General features: G+C 46.4%; 1 protein-coding gene and 1 long non-coding RNA gene across 2 annotated transcripts in view; both read right to left on the reverse strand.

The window, feature by feature from the left end:
* Positions 1-15,388, reverse strand: part of LOC140698252 (NBPF family member NBPF4-like) — a 28,012-nt gene extending 12,624 nt beyond the window's left edge. The window contains exons 1-13 of the mRNA XM_072967976.1: positions 15,095-15,388; positions 13,041-13,119; positions 11,216-12,285; positions 10,904-11,114; positions 8,795-8,924; positions 7,933-8,147; positions 6,819-6,870; positions 5,739-5,950; positions 4,687-4,738; positions 3,677-3,891; positions 2,626-2,677; positions 1,612-1,826; positions 558-609 (exon numbers count right to left, since the gene is read on the reverse strand). Of these exons, the coding sequence (XP_072824077.1) occupies positions 558-609; positions 1,612-1,826; positions 2,626-2,677; positions 3,677-3,891; positions 4,687-4,738; positions 5,739-5,950; positions 6,819-6,870; positions 7,933-8,147; positions 8,795-8,924; positions 10,904-11,081 (1,373 nt within the window). The 5' untranslated portion in view covers positions 11,082-11,114; positions 11,216-12,285; positions 13,041-13,119; positions 15,095-15,388. The remainder of the gene's footprint in view (positions 1-557; positions 610-1,611; positions 1,827-2,625; positions 2,678-3,676; positions 3,892-4,686; positions 4,739-5,738; positions 5,951-6,818; positions 6,871-7,932; positions 8,148-8,794; positions 8,925-10,903; positions 11,115-11,215; positions 12,286-13,040; positions 13,120-15,094) is intronic.
* Positions 15,389-16,772: 1,384 nt separating this feature from the next.
* LOC140698253 (uncharacterized) lies at positions 16,773-19,043 on the reverse strand. Its single transcript, XR_012075900.1, has 3 exons — positions 18,414-19,043; positions 17,206-17,426; positions 16,773-16,976 (listed from the first exon to the last, which is right to left on the reverse strand). It is a non-coding gene; the product is annotated as an uncharacterized lncRNA (long non-coding RNA).
* Positions 19,044-22,635: the final 3,592 nt, after the last annotated feature.

Genomic DNA, 22,635 nt, shown 5'->3' on the forward strand with positions numbered 1-22,635 from the left:
CTTGGACTCTCCCTGTGTGCTCCAGGCATGACGGCCAGCAAACACAGACGACTAAAATCTTGGCTCCCACATTATGCATACTTTGTGTTAAACAATGCAGACAGTGCCCAAGCAAATACAGCTTTTGGAGGAATTACAGACATGTAACTTCTAACTTCAAGGAGTATTATCTCAATATTTTGATACAATTTTGATTTTTTTTTTATGTTTCCTCACTTGCAGTCAAATACTCATCACCATACTGAGGCCAAACTGGCTCAAAACATATGTGCATCTTTCACTGCCTTTATCCACAGAGGGGGCAGCAGCTGACTACAGGGACCCCCAAGTCTGGCTAGTGCACCGTGGTCAAATCACTGTCCATGACTAAACTTGAGGCATTCAGAAATTCAGACACACACAACTGACACAATGGAAAGAAACAACATTTTTCAGGTGCTTAGTTGGCTGTTGAGTGAAAGGATGAAAGAGTCACGTTCAGCACGTTCTCTTTTCCCACATCTGAGGTCTTCTGGTGTCACCACGGACATTAACAGCCCGGAAATCTTCAGAATTACCTGGCGGACACTGGCTCTTGTCCAGCTGCTTCGTCACACTCGTTCTGATTTTCTGGTAAGAAATTCAGAGACAGCAAGTCACAATAAACAAATCATACCTCACACACGCCAACTCACTGAACACAGGTACCACAAGGACGTTAATATTCTCAGGGCAACAACAGAATATTTTATGAACGGTATTTCAGGACACTGAAGTCTTAGGAGAATTAGACAGGACTGCTTCCAAGTGCTTGGGGGAAATTCTCTGGCTGATCTGGTTGAGCTTTCTCCCAATACCCTATCAGCCGAGTCTGCAGATTTCATACTTTATTTTCCCTCAAAGTCCTAGAAATCAGCTGAGTTTCCGTCTAGAATTCTTCCTACAATATTGGTTCATCCCATCAGATAATGTGCTTGCTGATATTACGGAGGCATTTCTGCCTGAGAGAGGATGAATTCTACCGACTTTCAAATGAAAGAGAAAATTTGGGGCTACACAGAAACAATGGGCATTCAAGGCTGGAGGGACTGCCAGAGCCCAGCCGTACTTCTTGGGAACATCCAAGCAAGGTAAAGGGACACTTGGTTCTTTCCTGGTTTTCAGATTCCAACTTAGCTAAGAGAAGCCAACATGAGGAAGATGAAGACTCGGGCTGAGATCACTGATAACAGAGATACCACTTCACCTAACATATAGGCAAGGCTACCAGCCTGTTTGGACATGCCAAGGAAGGCCAGGGACATTGTCCAAAAAGAAGAATTCGATCACTGTAGCTTGCAAGAAACATTTGACCCAAACAACGTCTGACAGACACTTCCTGTGGATGATCAGCGAAGGTGGGTGACAGTTAGTGACCCCTGATTTGGGTCCCGTGGCCTAACTTTGGGTCTAGCAAGTCAGATACAAGGACTGAGCCTAGAAAAGGACCAAGGCTCCCTGGCCAAAATGATGACTATCTTTCATAGCCAACCTTTTCTCTGGGTTAAATCAATGTATGTCACTAGGATCGACCTTCAGGGGAGACATTCTTCATTGTAGACAGTGTGTGGGGAAGAAAACTAGAAAAGCTACCTGGGAGGTCACCTGGAATTTCATCTTCTGCAACTTGGGAGCAAGCACCAACTACATCGAGATCACGGCCAACTTTCTCTTCATCAAATAGCAAGTTGCCTTCACTGTCTAGCCGGTTGCAGTCAGATCTCTCTTGGAAAACTGAAGGATTCAAAACACATTCATCCTGGGACTCTTGGAGCACTTCGTCCTTCTCAAACGCCTCGAGCTGAATGCTGTGCCAAGTGGGAAAGGGATGACAGAAAATTAAACTAAGAGGATCAGAGACCAAGCTGTCCTAGCTGGTTCTGATAGGGGAGGCAAAGGGAGTGGACACAGAAAGCCAGGGGGCAGTCCCCTTAAAGAGGGAAATAACTATTCTCCTATGTGCCATGCACATTGTGGCCACCATGGGGTGGGAGAGGGAGACAGCAGCAGGTGCTCCGAGCACTGGCCATGCAACCAGCAGTTCAAGAAACACTTCAATACTCCCTGTGTGCTCCAGGTATGATGCCGAGCAAACACACAGGACTAAAATCTTGGCTCCCAATTTTGCATACATTGCATTGAACTATACAGGCGGTGCCCAAGCAAGTAGAGCTCTTGGAGGATTTACAGGCATGTAACTTCTAACTTCAAGGAGTATTTTCTCAATATTTTCATACAATTTTGATTTTTTTTTTATGTTTCCTCACTTGCAGTCAAATACTCATCACCATACTAAGGCCAAACTGGCTCAAAACATATGTGCATCTTACACTGCCTTTATCCACAGAGGGGACAGTAGCTGACTAAGGGACCCCCAAGTCTGGCTAGTGCACCGTGGTCAAATCACTGTCCAGGACTAAACTTGAGACATTCAGAAATTCAGACACACACAACTAACACAATGGAAAGAAACAACATTTTTCAGGTGCCTATTTGGCTGTTGAGTGAATGGATGAAAGTGTCATGTTCAGCACGTTCTCTTTTCCCACATCTGAGGTCTTCTGGTGTCACCACTGACATTAACAGCCCAGTAATCTTCAGAATTACCTGGCGGACACTGGCTCTTGTCCAGCTGCTTCGTCACACTCATTCTGATTTTCTGGTAAGAAATTCAGAGACAGCAGGTCACAATAAACAATTCACCCTCACACACGCCAACTCACTGAACACAGGTACCAAAAGGACATTAATATTCTCAGGGCAAGAACAGAATATTTTAGCAAAGGTATTTCAGGACACTTAAGTCTTAGGAGAATTAGACAGGACTGCTTCCAAGTGCTTGGGGGAAATTCTCTGCTGATCTGCTTGAGCTTTCTCCTACTATCCCATCTGCTGAATCTTTCGAGTTAATAGTATATTTTCACAAAAGGTCTTAGAAACCAGCTGAGTTGCTTCTAGAATTCTTTCTACAATATTGGTTTGTCCCATCAGATTATGTGGTTGCTGATGCTATGGAGGAACTCTGCTTGAGACTAGATGAACGCTACAAACATTCATATCAAAGAGAAAATTTGGGGCTACACAGAAATAATGGGCATTCAAGGCTGGAGGGAATGTCAGAGCCCAGCCTTACTACATGAGAACATCCAAGCAAGGTAAAGGGACACTTGGTTCTTTCCTGGCGTTCTGATGGCTACATAGCTAAGATAAAGCATCACCACGTAGATGAAGACTTCGGCGGAGATCAGTGAAACCAGAGACACCACTTCACCTAACATATAGGCAAAGCTACCAGTGTGTGTGGACAGGCCAAGATAGGCCAGGGCCACTGTCCAAAAAGAATAATTAGACCACAGTAGCTTGGAAGACACAGTTGACCCAATCTATCTCTGACACACTCTTCCTGTGGATGTCCACCCAAGGTGGGTGACAGGTTCTCACCCCTGATTTTGGTCCCATGGCCTGACTTTGCATCCAGGGTGACAGATACATGAAGTGGGCCTAGAAAAGGATCAAGGCTCCCTGGCCCAAATGATGTCTGTGTTTCACAATCCATCCTTTTCTCTGGGTTGAACCAATATGTGTCACTAAGGTCGACCTTCGGTGAAGACCTTCTTCAGTCTAGACAGTGTGTGGGGACCAAAACTACAAAGGCTACCTGGGAGGTCAGTAGGAATTTGATCTTCTGCAACATGGGAGTAAGCACCAGCTACATCCGTAGCATGGCTGACTTTCTCTTCATCAAATGGCAAGTTGCCTTCACTGTCTAGCTGGTTGCAGTCAGGTCCTTCTTGGAGAACTGAGGGATTCAAAACACATTCATCCTGGGACTCTTGGAGCACATCCTCCTTCTCAAATGCCTCGAGCTCCATGCTGTGCCAGGTGGAAAGGGGATGACAGAAAATTAACCTAAGAGGATCAGACACCAAGCTGTCCTAGCTGGTTTTGATAGGGGAGGCGTTGGGATTGGACACAGAAAGCCAAAGGGCAATCCCCTTAAAGAGGTAAATAACTATCCTCCTATGTGTCAAGCACTGTGTGGCCACCACGGGGTGGGAGATGGAGACAGCAGCAGGTGCTCCGAGCACTGGCCATGCAACCAGCTGTTCAAGGGGCACTTGGACTCTCTGTGTGCTCCAGGCATGACGCTCAGCAATCACACAGGACTGAAATCTTGGCTCCCACTGTTTGCATACATTGCATTGAACTATACAGGCAGTGTCTAAGCAAAAAGAGCTTTTGGGGAAATTACAGACACATAACTTCTAACTTCAAGGAGTATTATCTCAATATTTTGATATAATTTTGATTTTTTTCCTGCTTTCTTCACTTGCAGTCAAATATTCATAACCATACTGACGCCAAACAGGCACAAAGCAGATGTGCATCTCACCTGCTTTTATGCACAGAGGGGAGAACAGCTGACTAGAGGGACCCCCAAGTTTGGCGAGTTCACCTCGGTCAAATCACTGTCCAGGACTAAACTTAAGACATTCAGAAATTCAGACACACACAACTGACACAATGGAAAGAAACATTTTTCAAGTGCCTAGTTGGCTGTTGAGTGAAAGGATGCAAGAGTCATATTCAGCACATTGTCTTTTCCCTGGATCTGAGTTCTTCTGGTGTCACCACTGACATTAACAACCCAGAAATCTTCAGAATTACCTGGCGGACACTGGCTCTTGTCCAGTTGCTTCGTCACACTCATTCTGATTTTCTGGTAAGAAATTTGAGACAGCAGGTCACAATAAACAATTCACCCTCTCACAGGCCAACTCAGTGAGCACAGGTAACATAGAAATGTTAATATTCTCAGGGCAACAATACAATATACTATGAAAGGTATTTGAGGAAGCTGAAGTCTTAGGAGAATTAGACAGGACTGCTTCCATATGCTTGGGGGAAATTCTCTGGCTAATCTGGTTCAGCTTTCTCCTAATATCCCATCTGCTGAATCTTTCGAGTTAATAGTATATTTTCCCAAAAGGTCCTAAAAACCAGCTGAGTTGCTTCTAGAATTCTTTCTACAATATTGGTTTGTCCCATCAGATAATGTGGTTGCTGATGCTATGGAGGAATTTCTGCTTGAGACTAGATGAACGCTACCAACGTTCATATCAAGGAGACAATTTGGGACTACACAGAAACAATGGGCATTCAAGGCTGGAGGGACTACCAGAGCTCACCCTTACTTCATGGGAACATGCAAGCAAGGTAAAGGGACACTTGGTACTTTCCTGGTTTTCAGACGGCTACTTAGCTAAGATAAGCCAACATCACAAAGATGAAGACTCGGGCTGAGATCAGTGAAACCAGAGACACCACCTCACCTAACACAGAGGCAAGGCTACCAGTCTCTTTGGACAAACAAAGAAAGGCCAGGGACATTGTTCAAAAAGAAGAATCAGACCACTGTAGCGTGGAAGACAAATTTGACCCAAACTATCTCTGACAGGCTCTTCCTGTGCATGTCTACCCAAGGTGGGTGACAGGTTCTCACCCCTGATTTCGGTCCCATGGCCTGATTTTGCGTCCAGGGTGACAGATACATGAAGAGGGCCTAGAAAGGGATCAAGGCTCCCTGGTACATATGATATCCGTGTTTCACAGTCCATCCTTTTCTCTGGGGTAAACCAATATGTGTCACTAAGGTCGACCTTCGGTGAAGACCTTCTTCAGTCTAGACAGTGTGTGGGGAACAAAACTAGAAAGGATACCTGGGAGGTCAGCTGGAATTTGATCTTCTGTAACATGGGAGCAAGCACCAGCTACATGCAGAGCACGGCCAACTTTCTCTTCATCAAACGGCAAGTTGCCTTCACCGTCTAGCCGGTTGCAGTCAGATCCTTCTTGGAGAACTGAGGGATTCAAAACACATTCATCCTGGCACTCTTGGAGCAACTCCTCCTCCAACTCCTCTTGCTCAGTGCTGTTCCAGGTGGGAAAGGAATGACAGAAAATTCAACTATCAGCATCTGTCACCATGTAGTCGGTACTGATTTTGCTGCAGGGCATAGGAACTATTCATGAAATGCAAACTTATCAGTCCTCATAAACAGGGAAGTAAGTATCCTTCTGTATGTGAAGCAGAGTGAGGCTGTCAGGGAGAGGGGGAGGGAGAGAGCCGTAGTTGTTCGGTGCACTGGCCACTTGACATGGATGAGAAATGAGACCCAAACATCACAGTGTGGTCCTTTCATGATCATGAAGCACAAGTGAACTGCCACAGCACGTGCTACTGCCATGTGCCTCTATCATACGCAGTTTAAGTTAATGTAGCCAAGTGAGTATAAGCGTTAAGGTACTGTAGAGCCTCAGAGACATTATGTCTTCTATTTATGAACAGAATTCCTCTAAAGCCTTTCTCATAGTCGTGTCATGTGGCAACTAAAATTTTTCCTAGACACTTCTATTGGTGTTTAATTCTTTGAGTTACTTCTTTACTGATTCCATTGCTATCCTCCTTCCTAACAAGCACCTAAGAACTGTGTACAAACAGTTCTTTATCTCATCTTGGTGTTCATTTAGGACAGTATGCATATCCTCTCTGTGTGTGCAGGGAACCCTAAAGGTGGTACATTACCTTGGGCCATACCTACAAGTGCCACAGAGACAACAGACAGCCAAGTTAAAGGGCCCCTTCCCTGTTGCTTGGATTGAAGTCAATCAATGCACTCTGCAGGTTTTCTTTTCTCACATCTGGTACATGAGACTCTCTCGCCCTCATGTGTTCATCTTTCTTCTACCCTCTCCATACTTTACCTACCCTTTACCGGCTCCTAGGACTTCATGATTACCTGGGGGTGAGTGTTTCTTCTTCTAGTTCATCTTCCTCATCTTCATGAATTTCTGCAAACAAATTCAGAAATATCCAGTCAGCTTTTCCCCACTTCACCAACTACAATCCTAATGGTTATATGGCCACAGGGACATAAATATCTATGTATGTGTCAGTGCGGTGCTGAAGTTCTAGCGCACTGTCTTTAAGTGATTGGCCTGGTCCAGATGTCTGATCCATCATTCAGCGTGACCCCAAACTGCTGGATGGCCATCATGACACCTCTGCCTGACAAGGGGCAAACATTCAAATGGTCTTCGGTTCCCTATATCACTGTACAAGTGTCCACCTGCCATCTCTACCTATACAACCCTTTCATCCATCCGGCCACTAATTTCTCCCTAGACACATGCTCTGCACCCCTTACCGCTCTCCCATATGTCCCCTGCTTTGTCTAAAAGAGGGAAACAACCCTGTCCCACATGCCTCCATCTGCCCACATCATGGGACCTTCCTATGGCTCCTGAGCGTTACCAAGGGAAATTCTCCCCATGGGAAGGGTCCAGTAAAACAAATTTCCCAACACAAGTTCGACAACATTAAGTGCCCAATCCAACCCTACAAAGTGCAGGGCTTCCCTTTTTCTGAGCTGTTTCATTGACATTCCCAGATTAATCACTGCAGCACCATCAACAGATTATCTGACCCATTTTACACAAGAGGAAACAGACACTGAAATAGGAAAATCCAATCACTCGCTCACAGTCAGGAAAGACAGCACTCAGGCTGGAGTCTGGCCACTTTGATGCAAAGCCCAGGGCTCTTTCTGCTCCCACAAGCTATGCCCAGTCACAGCTTCCTTTCTGTGCTTTAACCCTGGGGGATGCTGTCTCGCCCCGATGGCTACCATCCATCAGGGGGGAAGCAGACAGTTGAAACACTGTGACCTCCAGCCTGTGCATTTCCCCTCGGTCCTCCCACTCAGCCAGTCCTGGTCCTGTCAGAGTCCCCAAAATGAAACATGGACACAAGACACTTGTTCAAATCATTCCTAGTGGAGGTGAGGAGTCTCTTATGAGCCAGGAAACTTTGCATGAGAGGCTCAGTGCTATCAGAGCCTGGGGCCACTGTACCTGGGCTGAGCTTGCGGGCAAGGCGCTCTGCCAGCCTGCGTCCCTTGGTCAGCTGCTCTCGGAAGCCCTGGCCCGGGTTGTTGTCAAGGTCATTGTGGGTGAGGACGTCCCTGAGTTGTTGAATGAGCAGGACAGAGTCTTCTCTCCCGTCCCGTAATTTCTGCCGTAACTGGGTCAGCTCTCGTGCCTGAGAGCGAATTAGGGTATCGTATTCCCTAACATGAGAGAGAAGAAATGATGTGAAAATGCATAGTTGGATGATAGATGATTAGAGGTTTCGAAGGCAGTTCTGTGAGAACATCCCCGAGGAGGCCTCAGAGCAGAATTCTGGCACATATGGGGGACCTTCCTGTGGCAAAGAGGAGAAAAATGGTATAATAAAGGCATCCTCCGTATCAGAGATGCTCCTCTAGGATTCCGTCACATCCCATTCATCTTCTTCTGGAAACTAAATCTAATGCCTTCCTAAGCCTGCTTCATGAAGATGTCCGTTCAGTGTCTCACTGAGCCATGCCCATTTCCATATAAAGATCCACATGGGGCGTACTGGGCAGTGAATGTCACAAAGTCACACATGGGGTGGACAGGCCCAGCTGGTGAGAAGTGGAAAGAACAGGAGAATGAGAGAGTCAAGGGAGGATGACAAGGTGTAGTCATCCAGGAGGGGACTGTGATTCAGAGGTAAATGAGGTACTGGTTGCACAACATGGTGAAGGTTCCAAAGGCCACTGAGTTGTTCACTGGATTTGAATCTGCTGACTTTCATGTAATGTGATGAACATTTCTGCACTCTTCTGGCCCAAAGTTGCTCGTGGCCAAACTTCACAGAGGCCTACACCTCCCTGCACAGAGCCCTCCTTACCTGAACCTCTCATCAGCTAGCGCTGGCTTCTCTGCCAGCTTCTCTGCCAGCTGCTCTGCCAACTTCACCACCCGGAACTGCAGCTTCTCCCCCAGCACGGATTCAATGATGTCCTTGTACTCTTCACACTCTGAGGAAACAGAGACGCTGCCTCAGGGGAAAGCTGCACCCCCTGCTGTGCTCACTGCCTTCAAGGGAGGAGGTAGGATCCATCCCAAGGGCAGAGGGAACTGCGATAGCAGGCTGTTGGCAGGGACTTCCACATCTGATTCCTCAGCCTCCCAACTGCGTGGCATTCAGTTATTCCCCATTTTAGAGCTGGGGAAAGAGAAGCTGCAAGGCACAGAAGGGAACTAGACAGACTAACTGGCATTAGGAAAGGTCACAATTCACATTCCCGGAGACTGACTGTGAATCAAGGGCCAGTCTAGCAAAACTTGCAACCTCAGAGGTGAAACACTGAGCAGGGGCATGAGGTGGTGGTTTCTTTTGTGGTTGGGGTGGACTCTAGGATTAAGGGACTGATGGTTCCCTTGTGCAGGGATTACAATACTGAAGAAGCTACTCAGAGGTTTAAAAACAATTCACCTGGATACACTTCTGTGAAATATGTTGCGTTAAACTATAAGGACCTGAAAGACATGTGCCAAAATACTAGGATGATTTGTGTTAGTAGAAGCAGTAGTGCTAAGACCTGTGTTTACAATGTACCAGGCAGTGTTGTAAGAGTTTTAGAAGAATTTCCTAATTATTCCCTCTCAAACATGCAGCAGCACTGGATGGACAGAGAGGAAAACCGAGGCACAGAAAGACATGCAGCGTGGATGTGAGCCGAGGAAGCCTGGCCCAGAGTCTGGGTTCTTCATCTCTGCACTGTGTGACCTTGACACCAAGGTCCTGGGGGATATCCTTTTCCTCCTTCACCTTCACAATATGGTTCTTAAATTATGTTAGGATGATAAGGAAAGACGTAAATAAAACATAGTTTATCCTTTTCCTAAAGTGCACCTCTTCACTTTCTCAAATAGCAGGCTTCACATTTAGTTTCTCTGTTTCAGTCATGTTTCATTAACTACACCCTAACCTTTGGTTTACTGAAACCCAATTGTTAAGCAAATGACACAAACCCAGAGTTGTCCAGATTCCTCCAATCATCTTGTTGTGTATTTCCCCCGAGTCCTCAGGATTCCTTTTGTCACTACACAACCCTCTTACTGAACAGGCAACTGTGCTTCCAAATACCAGGATGACTGTGGGAGCCAAGGGCCTGCCCCACATACTGGCGTGGGTTTTCCTAGCAATGGTGTTCTCTCCCACTTACCCTCATTCTCGTTTTCGCCACATGTCTCATGATCCAACTTTCAGGGTCACCTGGATTCCCTGCTGACCCACATCACTGAAGTCTCACCAGCACAGGAAGAGACAGAGTGGGTGATGCAGATTATCTGATTTCCCCAGAGAACATCCAGAGTCTCACCACAGGGTGTCGCATGACTTCCTGGGACTCAGGAAGGAGACCCTGCACCCAGGAAACACAGCTTCCCGCTCACCAGGGAGCCCCTGTCTTGATGGCATCACTCATGGAGACCACGGTTTCCATGAGGAGCTGACTCATCTTTAGTTCTTTCAAAGCAGGTACTATCACCTGCTTCCCCCAGTGTGTGCTGTCACCACGTGACCCCAGTGTAACTGGCACAGTACTTTGCCACTGTGACCTCAGGGAAGCTTGCACTGAAGGAAGTCATTAGTCCCAGACGTTTAGCCAACAGTGATGCAGGACCAAATACAATTGAGAAAAGATTCCATTTGACAGGGTTTAGCTTGTTCTAGAGAGATATCAATAGGCATCCGTAAGTGGAATGTTAACTCTAGTCTCACACGACAGCTCACCACACGCCTGGACAATTTGCTCAACGCTTTATGCCTCGGTTTGCCCATCCTCAGTGACTTGAGGGTCAAATAGCTACTTCTGCCTTTCCTGCCTTGTTTGTGGTCAGCATGACACCTATACTGACAAAGGGGTGCAAGATAAAGTCTGGAAAGTTTCAATTTCTGAGAGGGAAGAAAGTGATCATTCACCAGTTGGTGACCACGACCCTTAGGACTTACTGTATTTCTGCAGCTGGTTGGCCAGGCAGTAGGTAGTAGCTTGGCATACAAGGAATTTCTGGGTGAGATCTCGGAAGTCCTGCTTCTGTTTGGTCAGCTCTAAGTGCAGCTCCTGGTTGATCTCCAGCACTGTAAGTTCTGCCCTCGGACCACACGAAGGGCCAAGAGATCCTGCCATGGTGACGTGCGGCAGAAGAGGTAGAGCCGGGGACTGGGGAGAAGAAACCCAGCATATGATGGATGAAAAACAAGTGAAATCACATAAGTTTAATCAGGATTGAGGCGTGACAGAAACGGGAGTTCTTAACTTACTGTTGGGAACAATTTGATCACCAGCTCACAACACTTGAGGATCTGGAACCACAAAATCAACGTTCGAGAGCACAGAGCTCAGGGCCACAGGCACTGCCTGCTGCGCAGACTCTAACAAGAGTGATGGAGCGGGGCCCGGAGTGCCAGGTAACCGTCTGCAGTTGCCATAACAGACCTGGACGGTGGGGGGTGGCCATGGAATCCTGGGGGCCCCTGCCTTCCAGTTGCCTAGGCCACACTGCTTGGGGTCCCATGAAAGTCACCACAGTGGGGACACCCCCTCTCCAGCCACTCTTAATCGCCTTCTACACTTGTGCTGATACCACCAACCTATTTCTTCCCAAAAGTTATCCAAGCATAGTTCTCATTTTCGTTCCTCTGTGTCTATAAAAATATCAAGAGACGAGTTGTTTCCTCAAAAGTTATGTTTTCTTCAGGGCTGTCATGAAGTCACACCACCTTCTCTTTAAGTGGTAACAGGTCTAAAGGGTTTTTCACAAGTGAAAGATGTCAAACTTGTAGAATGTCATGGCATTGTTCTCTGGGTCTTTGCCAGTTTTGTGTAACTCATAAAAATTGGAGAACAAAGAGCAGAGTATAATCTTAAGTGAATGCATAATGAATTTGAAAAGTCTTTTCAGTCCTGACTCAATATTCTGTTCACTGCATCCCTGTGTTAGGTCAGATCCTTATCTCACTGGGGCAGCTTGCTGGCTCCATAAACTTCTCTCAGGTTTGACGTGCCAGTGTTATAAACTCCTCCTCTAGGTGTGGACTACTCTGTTTCGATTTTTCTTAATGTCACTAACACTATATTTTATAATATTCACGAATGAATTGCATTCTAGTCCCACGTAATCGTTTTCCAAGCTGTCAAAATGATGAAAACAATTTCTGCACATGTCGTTGAATAGAGACCATGTCTTTGGGAAAGACTTGTCAGCATGATGCTGTTGTTCTATATTCATCCAGTTCACCCACATACTGAAAAGAAAGGGATCCGGAGTAGTGTTCATGGAACTCTGCTCGATAGCTCTCTTTGAGTTTTCCTCACGCAATTGCCATGGGCTCTGTTCCAAAAAGAAAACATGGTAAGTTCAAGGTCATGGGTCAGGGAGGGTTGATGATCCTCAGTGTGCGTGTCTTTAAGCTCAGGGACATAGAAAATTAGCTTGAGAGGAGAGGGACAGGCAGGTGGGGGAAAGTGATGTACTAAAGGAAGTCCTCACTTGCTCAGCATCTGTCCCTTTCTGGGGCTGGTGACCCTGAAACTTAGGACACACTCTGTAGCGTCGGTCTCTTAACTTTAGTTGCTGGGCTAACCAGAATTGAGAGTGCAATGGGTGTTCCCAAGTACGTCCGAGCATTTGTGTCAAGGTTAAAGATGGAGGACTACCTCAGCCACTTAGGAAAGCTTGTCTTCTCCCCCATCCCACGCCATCCTCCCATCACAATGCTTAATGCCATTGGTGTGTGAGATCCAGCAGAGGCTTTACAGAAATCTATTTTCTGGTGTCTGTGGGGCTGGAAATTCTCTGTGGGTAAAAAAAACGTGTCAAATTCCTTCACTTTACCCTCATGAACCCAAAGGCTCACGAAAGGTACCTGGCTTCCTTGAAGTCACAAGTATCTACACTCCTGGTAAGATGCGCTCTTCTCTCAGGCCCTGACCTTTCTCAAAATAGTCACTGTTGGCTAGAGTCAAACTAGGCTGGTCAGTCTATAAAGGGATTGGCAGCACGTGGACTAAATATTCCATGGCCATTTTTAACAAATATATCACCCAATTGTCTTCCAAAGTCACATAATGTCTTTTCATACATACCCATTTGCAACTGCAAAAGCCCAAAGTCATATTTTCCTGATCAGCTGTGGTCATTGTCATCACCTTCATTCACTTTAACCTGTAAACGGAAGGTCTCTGTATTATTACAAGATGTTAGAGGCAGAGATGAGCCTACAGCTTGTTTAAGTGCATGAAGAGACTCCTGTCTCTCTGCGGACCAATGGAGTTGAGCAGCACTCTTTCTCCTCCATAAGCCATCTCAGATTTTTTTAAGAGAATCCTGATTTTTCTATCCTTGGTAACATTTTTGGAAAGAATATATGCTCTCTGGATTGAGTCTTAGTGAGAAAATGCCTCCCATTGTAGAAATAACAATAAAATAAATCATCAGCCTGAATCCGGGCTTTCCTCCCTGAGCAAACTCTCCTGGGACTTTGAAGGTTTCTAATAAGCTGGTACCTACTTAATAAATGATATATACACTGATATTTTCATAGCACTTCAAAAGTTGCACTAGAACGCATGCATGTCAATTAAATAATGAATTCGTTTTCAATCACCTCAGTTTAGGAAGAATTTGGACAACTACTTTTGACTGGACAGAATGTACTTTTGAGTTTCCTCACACAGTACTATCAGCCCTCGGTGTGAACGGGGTTGTGATGGAGGTGGGGCCCGAGAGTTGAAGAGTAACCTGCTCTCTCCTTCCATCACTGAGTCATGAATGCTCAGTGGAACACATGGAGGTTGTGGCCATTGTCACCCTTGTGAAACCACCAGCCCAGCCAATCCCAGCTATGTTCCAGTGACCCATCTCATGGGAACATCCCCCTTTTCAGGCTCCCAAACCATGGGAAGGATGCGAGTTAGAAGGTGACTCTCTCTTTCCCTGACTGATCTTTGAGCTCATTCACCTGTTACTGCAATGGTTGCTGGTTCAAGTGCAACAAGGTTGATTGTCTGTTTGTTTGTTTGGACAGATCCCAGGTCTATCAAAGCTCAGTTTGTACTGCATATTCTTCCTTAGTAACCTTCTCTCTGAACCTTATCCTCAATCTCTCTATTCAATAAGACATGGGAAAATCCTGTCTGAACTCCTGAGGTTCATATTAGTTATCAAAAGATTTGTTAGAAAGAAATTTTTTCTCTCTCTCTCTTTTTAAGGATAAAAACAAGTTCCGGATTTTGAAGTCTTGCTATCTCACGGATAATATAACTTTTCTTTCTGAAGCTGAGTTTTTGCACCTGCTCATTCTTGGAAAGCTGGTTTCGATTCACTTAAGGCAAACACTAGGAACCCACTTCTCATTAAACAACTTGGGGTTTTAGTTCTTTGCAGCTGGAAAGACACATGATGGTCTAAGTAAAAGGGTGTCAGAAAGAGTCTCCTACCAGATTTGGGCTTTGCTTGGATGATATGAAGGAGGATGGGAGGAAGCAGGGTTTGTTCCATACTCAATACTGTGAGTCAGCATGGGCAGGTCTGTGACTGAAGTAAAGAAGTAAAAAATATTCCCTTAAAGAAAGAGGAAGTTTGGGGTTTTGTAGGTTGCACCGTGACATTGGTTTGTCTGTGTCTGGACAAAATTAGAAGTTAGCACTATTTTGCTTGATTATTAAGGTCTCAGTAATCTTGTCTGAGTTTAATATTCTTTATCTGATACTGTTTATTTCTAACATGAGAACAAATCAGTTTGGCGGGTAGTGTCAGCTCAATTCAGGCATCAACTCATGTACCTAATTATTTATGAGCATTTATGGGGTCCCTGTGGGTGAAGCATTGTGTTAATTCTACTGGGAGACTCAGACTGAGGGGACACATTCCTTTCTGAATGGAGCTTAAACATGACTCTTCCCAGGACATCGTGGGTTATCAGTAGGTGAGAACATCAAACTCTGAAAGGCTCCACGTGGTGAAAGGCAGATGATGAGATGAAACAATGACTCTCAGCACATTGTCCTTGACGCGGTAAAATCCATGGGGCTTCTTTTCGGTTTCCTCTCTCTACTTTGCTGGAAACTCTCTCCAGGTGGGAAACCGGAGCAATTGTGGGGCTCAGTTGTTTGTCGTTTCTCGGGGATCACTCACTAACCTTTATTGCCTGAAGCTCAGTCTTTTGAAAATATTTGTTTCCTGTATCCCATCCATTTTACTGTTGTCGTTTTCTTTTGTTGTTTCTCTCAGGAGAGTAAATCCAGCTTCCGTCACTCTGTATTCATGTGGCACCCTTTTAACGAATCCAAGCTACAAAATGTCTCTCAAGATTCTGTAAAGAGTAAAGAGCACAGCCACGACCAGGGTGAAACTATGAACCTAGGAAAGCTCTTAAAGCGTGCATTTTGAAAGCACCCTACTATTTCTAAGGACAGAACTGTCTGAGTGTAGATTAGGGGATGCTGAGGTCCCATAGGTCCCTGCCCAAGTACAGAGGGGATGTTCCTTTGAGGCCTGTGCTGAAATCCAATTCTCTATGAGTGGACATGCCCCGTGAAAAGCATGTCAGCCTTGGGTACTTTAATTCTCCAAAAGGTCCTCAACGAAGGATGAACATGACTACAAATAGGCCAAAGGGAACGTGTTGGCTTTCATGGGGTGTCTCTAAGGAAACACTGGTCCAAGGCTGACTTACGTTCCCGAGGGAGCCAGGAAGAGACACCTCAAGTTTCAAGTCGCTGGGCTGCAAACCAGTCACTCAAGGAGGGGCAAAGTTGCCGAGACTCTCTCTCAGGAACCTCACTATGTTGTTCCATTAGCGACTCCAGAAAGCACTCCATTCACAAGATCTTTCTCCGCTTGTGGGTACAAAACGTTCCTGTGCCTGACTTGCTACGCACCGGACACGGTGCTGGATACTACTGCTTGTGAGTTGGGGGTATTGCAGGTCCGTTATAAAAGACAAAACTAAAACAGGGCTGGGAGAGGCTGTCACCTGGCCACACCGGCCCCCTGAGTTCAAGATCTCAAGTGGTGTTTCTGCAGTAAAGGGGTAAGCTCACCAACTCTCTCCCCAACAGAAAACGGGAAGTGGAACTAGTCTCCAATAAAGTGTTCCTGTTTCATGGATTAGGGCCTCAATCCGCATTCATCTGGAGGGTTGTCGATGCACAGTCTGGCACTTGAAAGAAGTGCAGCATTTTTCTCCCCAAAGCAACTTAGAAGGGGAACAGGAAGGTTTGCCCTCTGGGAAAAATGTGTCCCAGAATTGCCTTCCAAGAGTTTACCCCTGCTATTGAATATATTAAAATGGTCTCTTATGAACCATAAATGGCAGTAAAGAGTTCAAGCACAGTTCCCCAATACTAGAATTTGTGTACTCGAGATCCCAGATTCAGGGAAATGACAGGTTTCAGCACACTCGGGGTGCAGTGGATAAGCCTCACTTTGGGAAAACTACCTTCCTTCGTGATCATGGTATCCACCCGCCCTCGCACCACGCGAATGCAAGATACTGACATTGAAGAAACTGTGTGAGGGAGAACAGAGCGTAACAGAGGGCGGTGCAATATCTGCTCAATCGACGTGCAAACCTAAACCTGTGCAGAGAGCGATGTCGTTGGGGAAACCTGACTGCCCGCTGACAGATGCCTGGATAAAGAACTTGCGGTGTACACATATACTGGCATCCAACTCAGCCATAAGAAGGAATAAAACAATGTCATTCTGAGCAACATGGATGGCGCAGGAGACTGTCATTCGAAGTGAAGGAAGCCAGAGAGAGGAAGAAAAGCAGCATATGCTATCACTCACATGTGGAATCTAAAAAACAGAAAGACACAAAGGAACTTATTTATAAATCGGAAACAGTCTCACAGACTTAGAAAACCAACTAGTGGTCAGCAGAGGGGGAAAGGGGTTGGGAAAGGATTAATTGGGATTTGGGGATGTGCAGATGCTCATTACTATATATAAAACGGATAAGCAACAGGTTTCCTCTGCATAGCACAGGGAACTGTATTCCAATATCTTGTGGTAACCTAGAAGGAAAAAGAATACAAGTATGTATAGGTATAACTGAAAAATTATGCTGCATACCAGAAATTGACACAACATTGTAAACTGACTAGACATCAAGTTAAAAGTCAAAAAAATTAAAAAGCAAGGTTGTTAATTTTTGTAGAAAGGTAAGGATGCAACCCCCTCAAATCAAAGCGTTGGTGGCACCCTGTAACGGCGAGTTACTACTGACTGTGGAGGTGCACCAACCTGGAGTCTGAGCAGCTGGGGATTTCCATGCCCTTCCTTCAGCCTCCATCAGCATGGCAGGTCCTGTAGAATCCACATATCCCACCATGAAGGTCAAGGTGGCCTCGGTGCTCCAGAAGGTGCAGAGGGACCCGTGGAGTCTGGTCAGAGCCCGAGAATCCATCGCGCCAGGCTCAACTCCGTCAATACCCAGGACAACGGAGCTGCCACAGCCGCCCCACCTGCGCCCACAGAGAAGAGCAAGTGAGGACAAGAACTAAGAGCCACAGGGGGAGGTCGCTGCCTGAAGCATAAAAGCAGCTCAGGAGGGAGGCTTGGTGAATTGGGAGACTCCGAAGCAGGAGAATGAGTGGAAGTAAGAGCAGAACGTTCCCTGCTGGGCTTCAAGCACACGTCTTCCAATTAGGGAGTCCTAGGCTCATAGGCTCCTGTTGTGCTCAGAGCCCACGGAGGGAACCTGCTCCAGAGTCCCTGCCTCCTCGGCTGGAAGTTCATTCAGGGGCACACTGGGGCCCTGACAAGAGCGAGCGGCACTGGACGCCCCATGGCGGGGCCCACGGCCCTGGCCGCCTGCTCCCCGCCGCCCCGGAGCCCCCGCAGGGGCCGACCCCGCCTCTCGGGCTGAAGTCCCCCATGTGCCACCTCCCCTGCGCTCCGCCGGCGCGCTGCACCCTGCGCAGAAAGGGAGGCTGTGAAACGCTTTCCAAACGGGCTGCTCTTGGAAGCTTTCCAACTGGCAGCTGAGTCCCTTAAAAGTCCCGACAGTGGAAATATCTAGAGGCCCTTCGGGCACCGCACGGACAGAGCGAGGCCTTCAGTCTTGGGGATGCGGGAGGCCGTGAAGGGGGGACCCAGAAACCTGAAGACGAGCAAGAAGCCAGGGAGGAAAGAGCCCAGAAGAAACGCTGTCACCTGCTTTTTCCCCGACGTCCCTCCCCCCGCAGGGCGGGCGCGGCCAGGCTGCTGGCGGGGCGCCGCGTAGGGGCCTCTGGGGTTCGAACACGACTCCCAACGGAGAGAGGAATCTGTCCCCAGGGGAAGCCGGCAGGGCTTGCACCCTTTGCACGTCGGGTGCCAGGGCAGGGCAATCCCAGGAGGCCCCGAGGGCTGTTCTGATGGTCGTCAGAGCTCCCAGGGCGGCGGGAGGCGGATACAAGATGAAAGGAACGCTTTTTGTTCATTGTGCTTCTCCTGGCGAGAATTTTTACCTCAGGGCAGAAAACTCTAGCAGTGCCGGCAGAGCAGCTGGACTTGGGGCAGGTCTAAACGCCGTGCCTGTGGCTCATCCCCGAGAGGACTTCGTCTCCTCCACGACGTACAAGCCCGCAGAGACGCGCCGAGAGAAGGCGAGGGAGGCGCCCCCTGGCGTCGCGGAGGAAGCGGGCTCGGGGCGGCGTGAGCGAGCGCCCGGCAGGAGGCGGGTCCTTGGCGCGCGGGGCTGCGCGCCGCCTGGCTCCGCGGGGGACGTCGGGCCGTCCTGCGGTTCCGGGGCGTCTTGGTGAGCCCTCTGGACTCTGAATCCAGACATCCGAGGTCGAGTCTCGGTGGGACCTTCCCTTTAGGCCGCGCCCAACTGACTCTTATCCCACAGCCCCCACTCCGCGGCTGCCGGAAAGCGAACTGGCGCCTCAGATGCGCGCTGAGTGGACGTGCTCCCCCGCTCCCGCCTCCCGCTTTCTGCTGCTCTCGGACCGACGGTCTGGGTCCCTGGAAGGAAGCTGCGCGGCCTACGAGCTCCCCGAGCCACAGTCCCTCTGGCTCCCGCCGCCGCCTCAAAGCTGCGTCCCCCGCGTTTTGCCGGCTCCTCCTCAGGAGTCGGAGTCCCGGAATCGGGCTTCTCTGGGCTGCGGGGTTCAGGCAGCGAGCAGGTGGGGGGCACCCAGCCCGGGGCGTCCCCGCTTGACCAGGGCGACTGTGCCCGTCGACGGACATCGGCGGCCCCGGCCCGGCCGCGGAGGGCTCAGAGACGGCGCCAGTGCCACCCCCTCGTCGGGTCACCCTGGGTCTCGGGGGGGGGGGTAAAGGGCAGAGGCTGCGTCCCCCTGAACCGTCCACCGCAAGGGGCTTCACATGGCACGTCTTGCAACCGCGAGATCATCTGTCCCTGTGAGTAAATAGTCCATGCGAGGGGTTTGTGATGTCGCTGATCGGCCAAGAGAAAGCCTGTACCTTAGTTTTCGGCTTGATGGTTGCAGGCCTGAATTGTAAGTCCTGGGTTTTATTCAGATGCCCTATTTTATTACGAATTTTAATTGATTCTATTCCAGCTTCTTCCGATTTTATTCAGAATTTCTTAGTCCTACGTCCTCATTGGATACAAAACTGCTGTTAGGCTAAAATGTGAAAATCCGCTCCTGAAACCCTGTCGTTTCATCCAAAGCCCAGTCAGAAAGGGAACAGACCGTGGGTTCCAGCGTTTCTCTGATCCTGCTCTCCCCAGGCATTTGAGACACTCGCAGGTCTTACACTGAAGGCTAGACCACAGTAGAACATACCTTGTTTGGTTAGAGTTGAGTTGGAAACCACATTTCTTTTTTTTTTAACATTATTAAATTAAATTTTAAAAATGTCACCTCTAGCTATTGAAAACACAATGTAAGTAAAAAGGGAACCAGTGTATCCTTTTGTTGAAGCACCATATGGATAAGAACTATCCCAAGAAACAAAAACATTAAGTTATGTGTACTCCACGACAGCAACAAAACCAAAAACGGCTTTGCTCAGTTGTGTGGTTGGTGGTATTTTTGCTGTTATCTTTGTTCTTTTGTCCATGTCATAGGGGAAAAACCAAGGAGACTTTCTGAGACACTGTTTCTACCAATCCAAGAGTCCTTGAAAACAAAAATGCTTATTTTCAGAGCAAGCTTGAGATAAAAGAGAGACAGTCAATATAAAGCCTGTGGTTCTGAATTTGAATTGTGGGTTTTGTGCGTGTATGTGAGTACATAAATACACAAAACTATGAATATGTGTTTCCTAGATTTGTCCACTGGAAAGGCCTAGAAATAAACCAGTTCCAGTAAGTCTCCCTAGGATATTCAAGTTGTTCTGTGAATACTGTTTTGCACAAAAACAAACCAGAGATTCTTAATGAAATCACTGAATCCAGGTCGGGGTAGTGAATACTCAAGCTGAAAAAGAAACACCTTGTCCTAGTGATACCAGGAAAGGTCTCAAAGACTGCCATGATCTTATCAAAGGGACGAAGGAGTCAGCTTAAAGTCACTCTGGCTGAAAGAGATGATGGAGTATCAGTAAGAACTATGGTGTCTTGTTTTGTTTTGTTTTGTTTTGTTTTGTTTTGCTTACTTTGCTAGAGTTTTGTTCTTTTTTTTAAAATTGAAGTATAGTCAGTTACAATGTATCAGTTTCTGGTGTACAGCACAGTGTCCCAGCCATATATGTATATACATGCATGTATTTGTTTTCATATTCTTTTTCATCAAAGGTTATTATAAGATACTGAATATATTTCCTGGTGCTATATAGAAGAAATTTGTTCTTTCAATCTATTTTTATATGTAGTGGTTAACATTTGCAAATCTCAAACTCCCACATTGATCCCTTCCGACCTCCTTTCCCCCAGTAACCATAAGACTGTTGACTATGTCTGTGGCTCTATTTCTGTTTTGTAGATGAGCTCATTAGTGTCCTCCTTTTTTTCTTTTTTTCAGATTGCACATACAAGTGACATCATATGGCATTTTTCTTTCTCTTTCTGGTTTACTTCACTTAGAATGATAATCTCCAGGTCCGTCCATGTTCTGCAAATGGCACTATTTTATTCCTTTTTATGGCTGAGTAATAGTCCATTGTATAAATATACCAGGACTTCTTTATCCAGTCTTTTGTCGATGGACATTTAGGTTGCTTCCGTGTCTTTGCTGTTGTATATACTGCTGCTTTGAATGTTGGGGTCCATATATCTTCTTGAATTAGAGTTCCCTCTGTTTATATGCCAGGAGTGGGATACCTGGATCATATGGTAAGTCTGTTTTTAGTTTTTTGCGGAATCCCTATGCTGTTTTCCATAATGGCTGCACCAAACTACATGCCCACCAATAGTGTAGGAGGGTTCCCTTTTCTCCACACCCTCTCCAGCAATTTATCATCTGTGGACTTTTTAACGATGACCATTCTGACTGGTATGAGGTGATACCTCATGGTAGTCTTGACTTGCATTTCTGTGATAATTAGTGATACTGAGCATTTTTTCATGTGCCTGTTGGCCACTTGCATGTCTTCATTGGAGAATGGCTTGTTTTGGTCTTCTGCCCATGTTTGGATTGGGTTGTTTGTGTCTTTTGTTGTTAAGTTGTATGAGCTATTTAAATATTATGGAAATTAAACCTTTGTCAATCACATCACTTGCAAGTATTTTCTTCCATTCCATAGGTTGTCGTTTTACTTTGCTGATGGCTTCCTTTGCTGTGCAAAAGCTTGTAAGTTTAATTAGGTCCCATTTGTTAATTTTTGCTTTTATTTGTGTTGCCTGGGTAGACTGCCCTAGGAGAACATTGGTAAGATTTATGTCAGAGAATGTTTTTGCCTGTGTTTTCTTCTAGGAGGTTCATAGTGTCTTGTCTGATATTTATGTCTTTAAGCCTTCTGGAGTTTATTTTTGTGTATGGTGTGAGGGAGTGCTCTAACTTCATTGATTTACATGAGCTGTCCAGTTTTCCCTACACCGCTTGCTGAAGAGACTGTCTTTTCTCCATTGTATATTTTGCATCCTTTGTCAAAGGTGAAGTGGCTGTAGGTCTGTGGGTTTATTTCTGTTCTCTCTATTCTGTTCCTTTGATCCGTATGTCTGTTTTGATGCCAATACCATGGTGTTTTGATTGCTGTAGCTCTGTAGTAGTATCTGAAGTTTGGGAGGGTTATTCCTTCCGCTTCACTCTTTTCCTTTAGTATTGCAATTCTGGGTCTTTTGTGATTCCATATACATTTTAGGATTATTTGTTTTACCTCTTCTCTTCCAGTTTGGATTTTTAAGTTGCTTTTTCTTGCCTGATTTCTGTGGCTAGGACTTCCATAACTGTGTTGAATAGAAGTGGTGAGAGTGGGTATCCTTGTCTTGTTCCAGATTTTAGTGGAAAGGCTTTCTGAGTTTCATCCTTAAGTTTTATGCTGGCTGTGGCTTTGCCATAAATAGCTTTTAGTATGTTGAAAAATGTTCCCTCTATACCTACTTCGCTGAGAGGGTTTTTTTTTTCTCATAAATGGGTGTTGAATTTTATCAAATGCTTTTTTCTGCATCTGTTGAGATTATCATGTGATTTTTGTCCTTTCTTTTGTTGATGCCGTGTATCACATTGATTGATATGCATATGTTGAACCATTCTTATGTCCTTGGGATGAATCCAACTTGATCATGGTGTATGGTGTTTTTATGTGTTGTTGGATTCTGTTTGCTAATATTTTGTTGAA

The sequence above is a fragment of the Vicugna pacos genome, chromosome 9 (genome assembly GCF_048564905.1).
Source record: "Vicugna pacos chromosome 9, VicPac4, whole genome shotgun sequence".
Lineage (NCBI taxonomy): Eukaryota > Metazoa > Chordata > Mammalia > Artiodactyla > Camelidae > Vicugna > Vicugna pacos.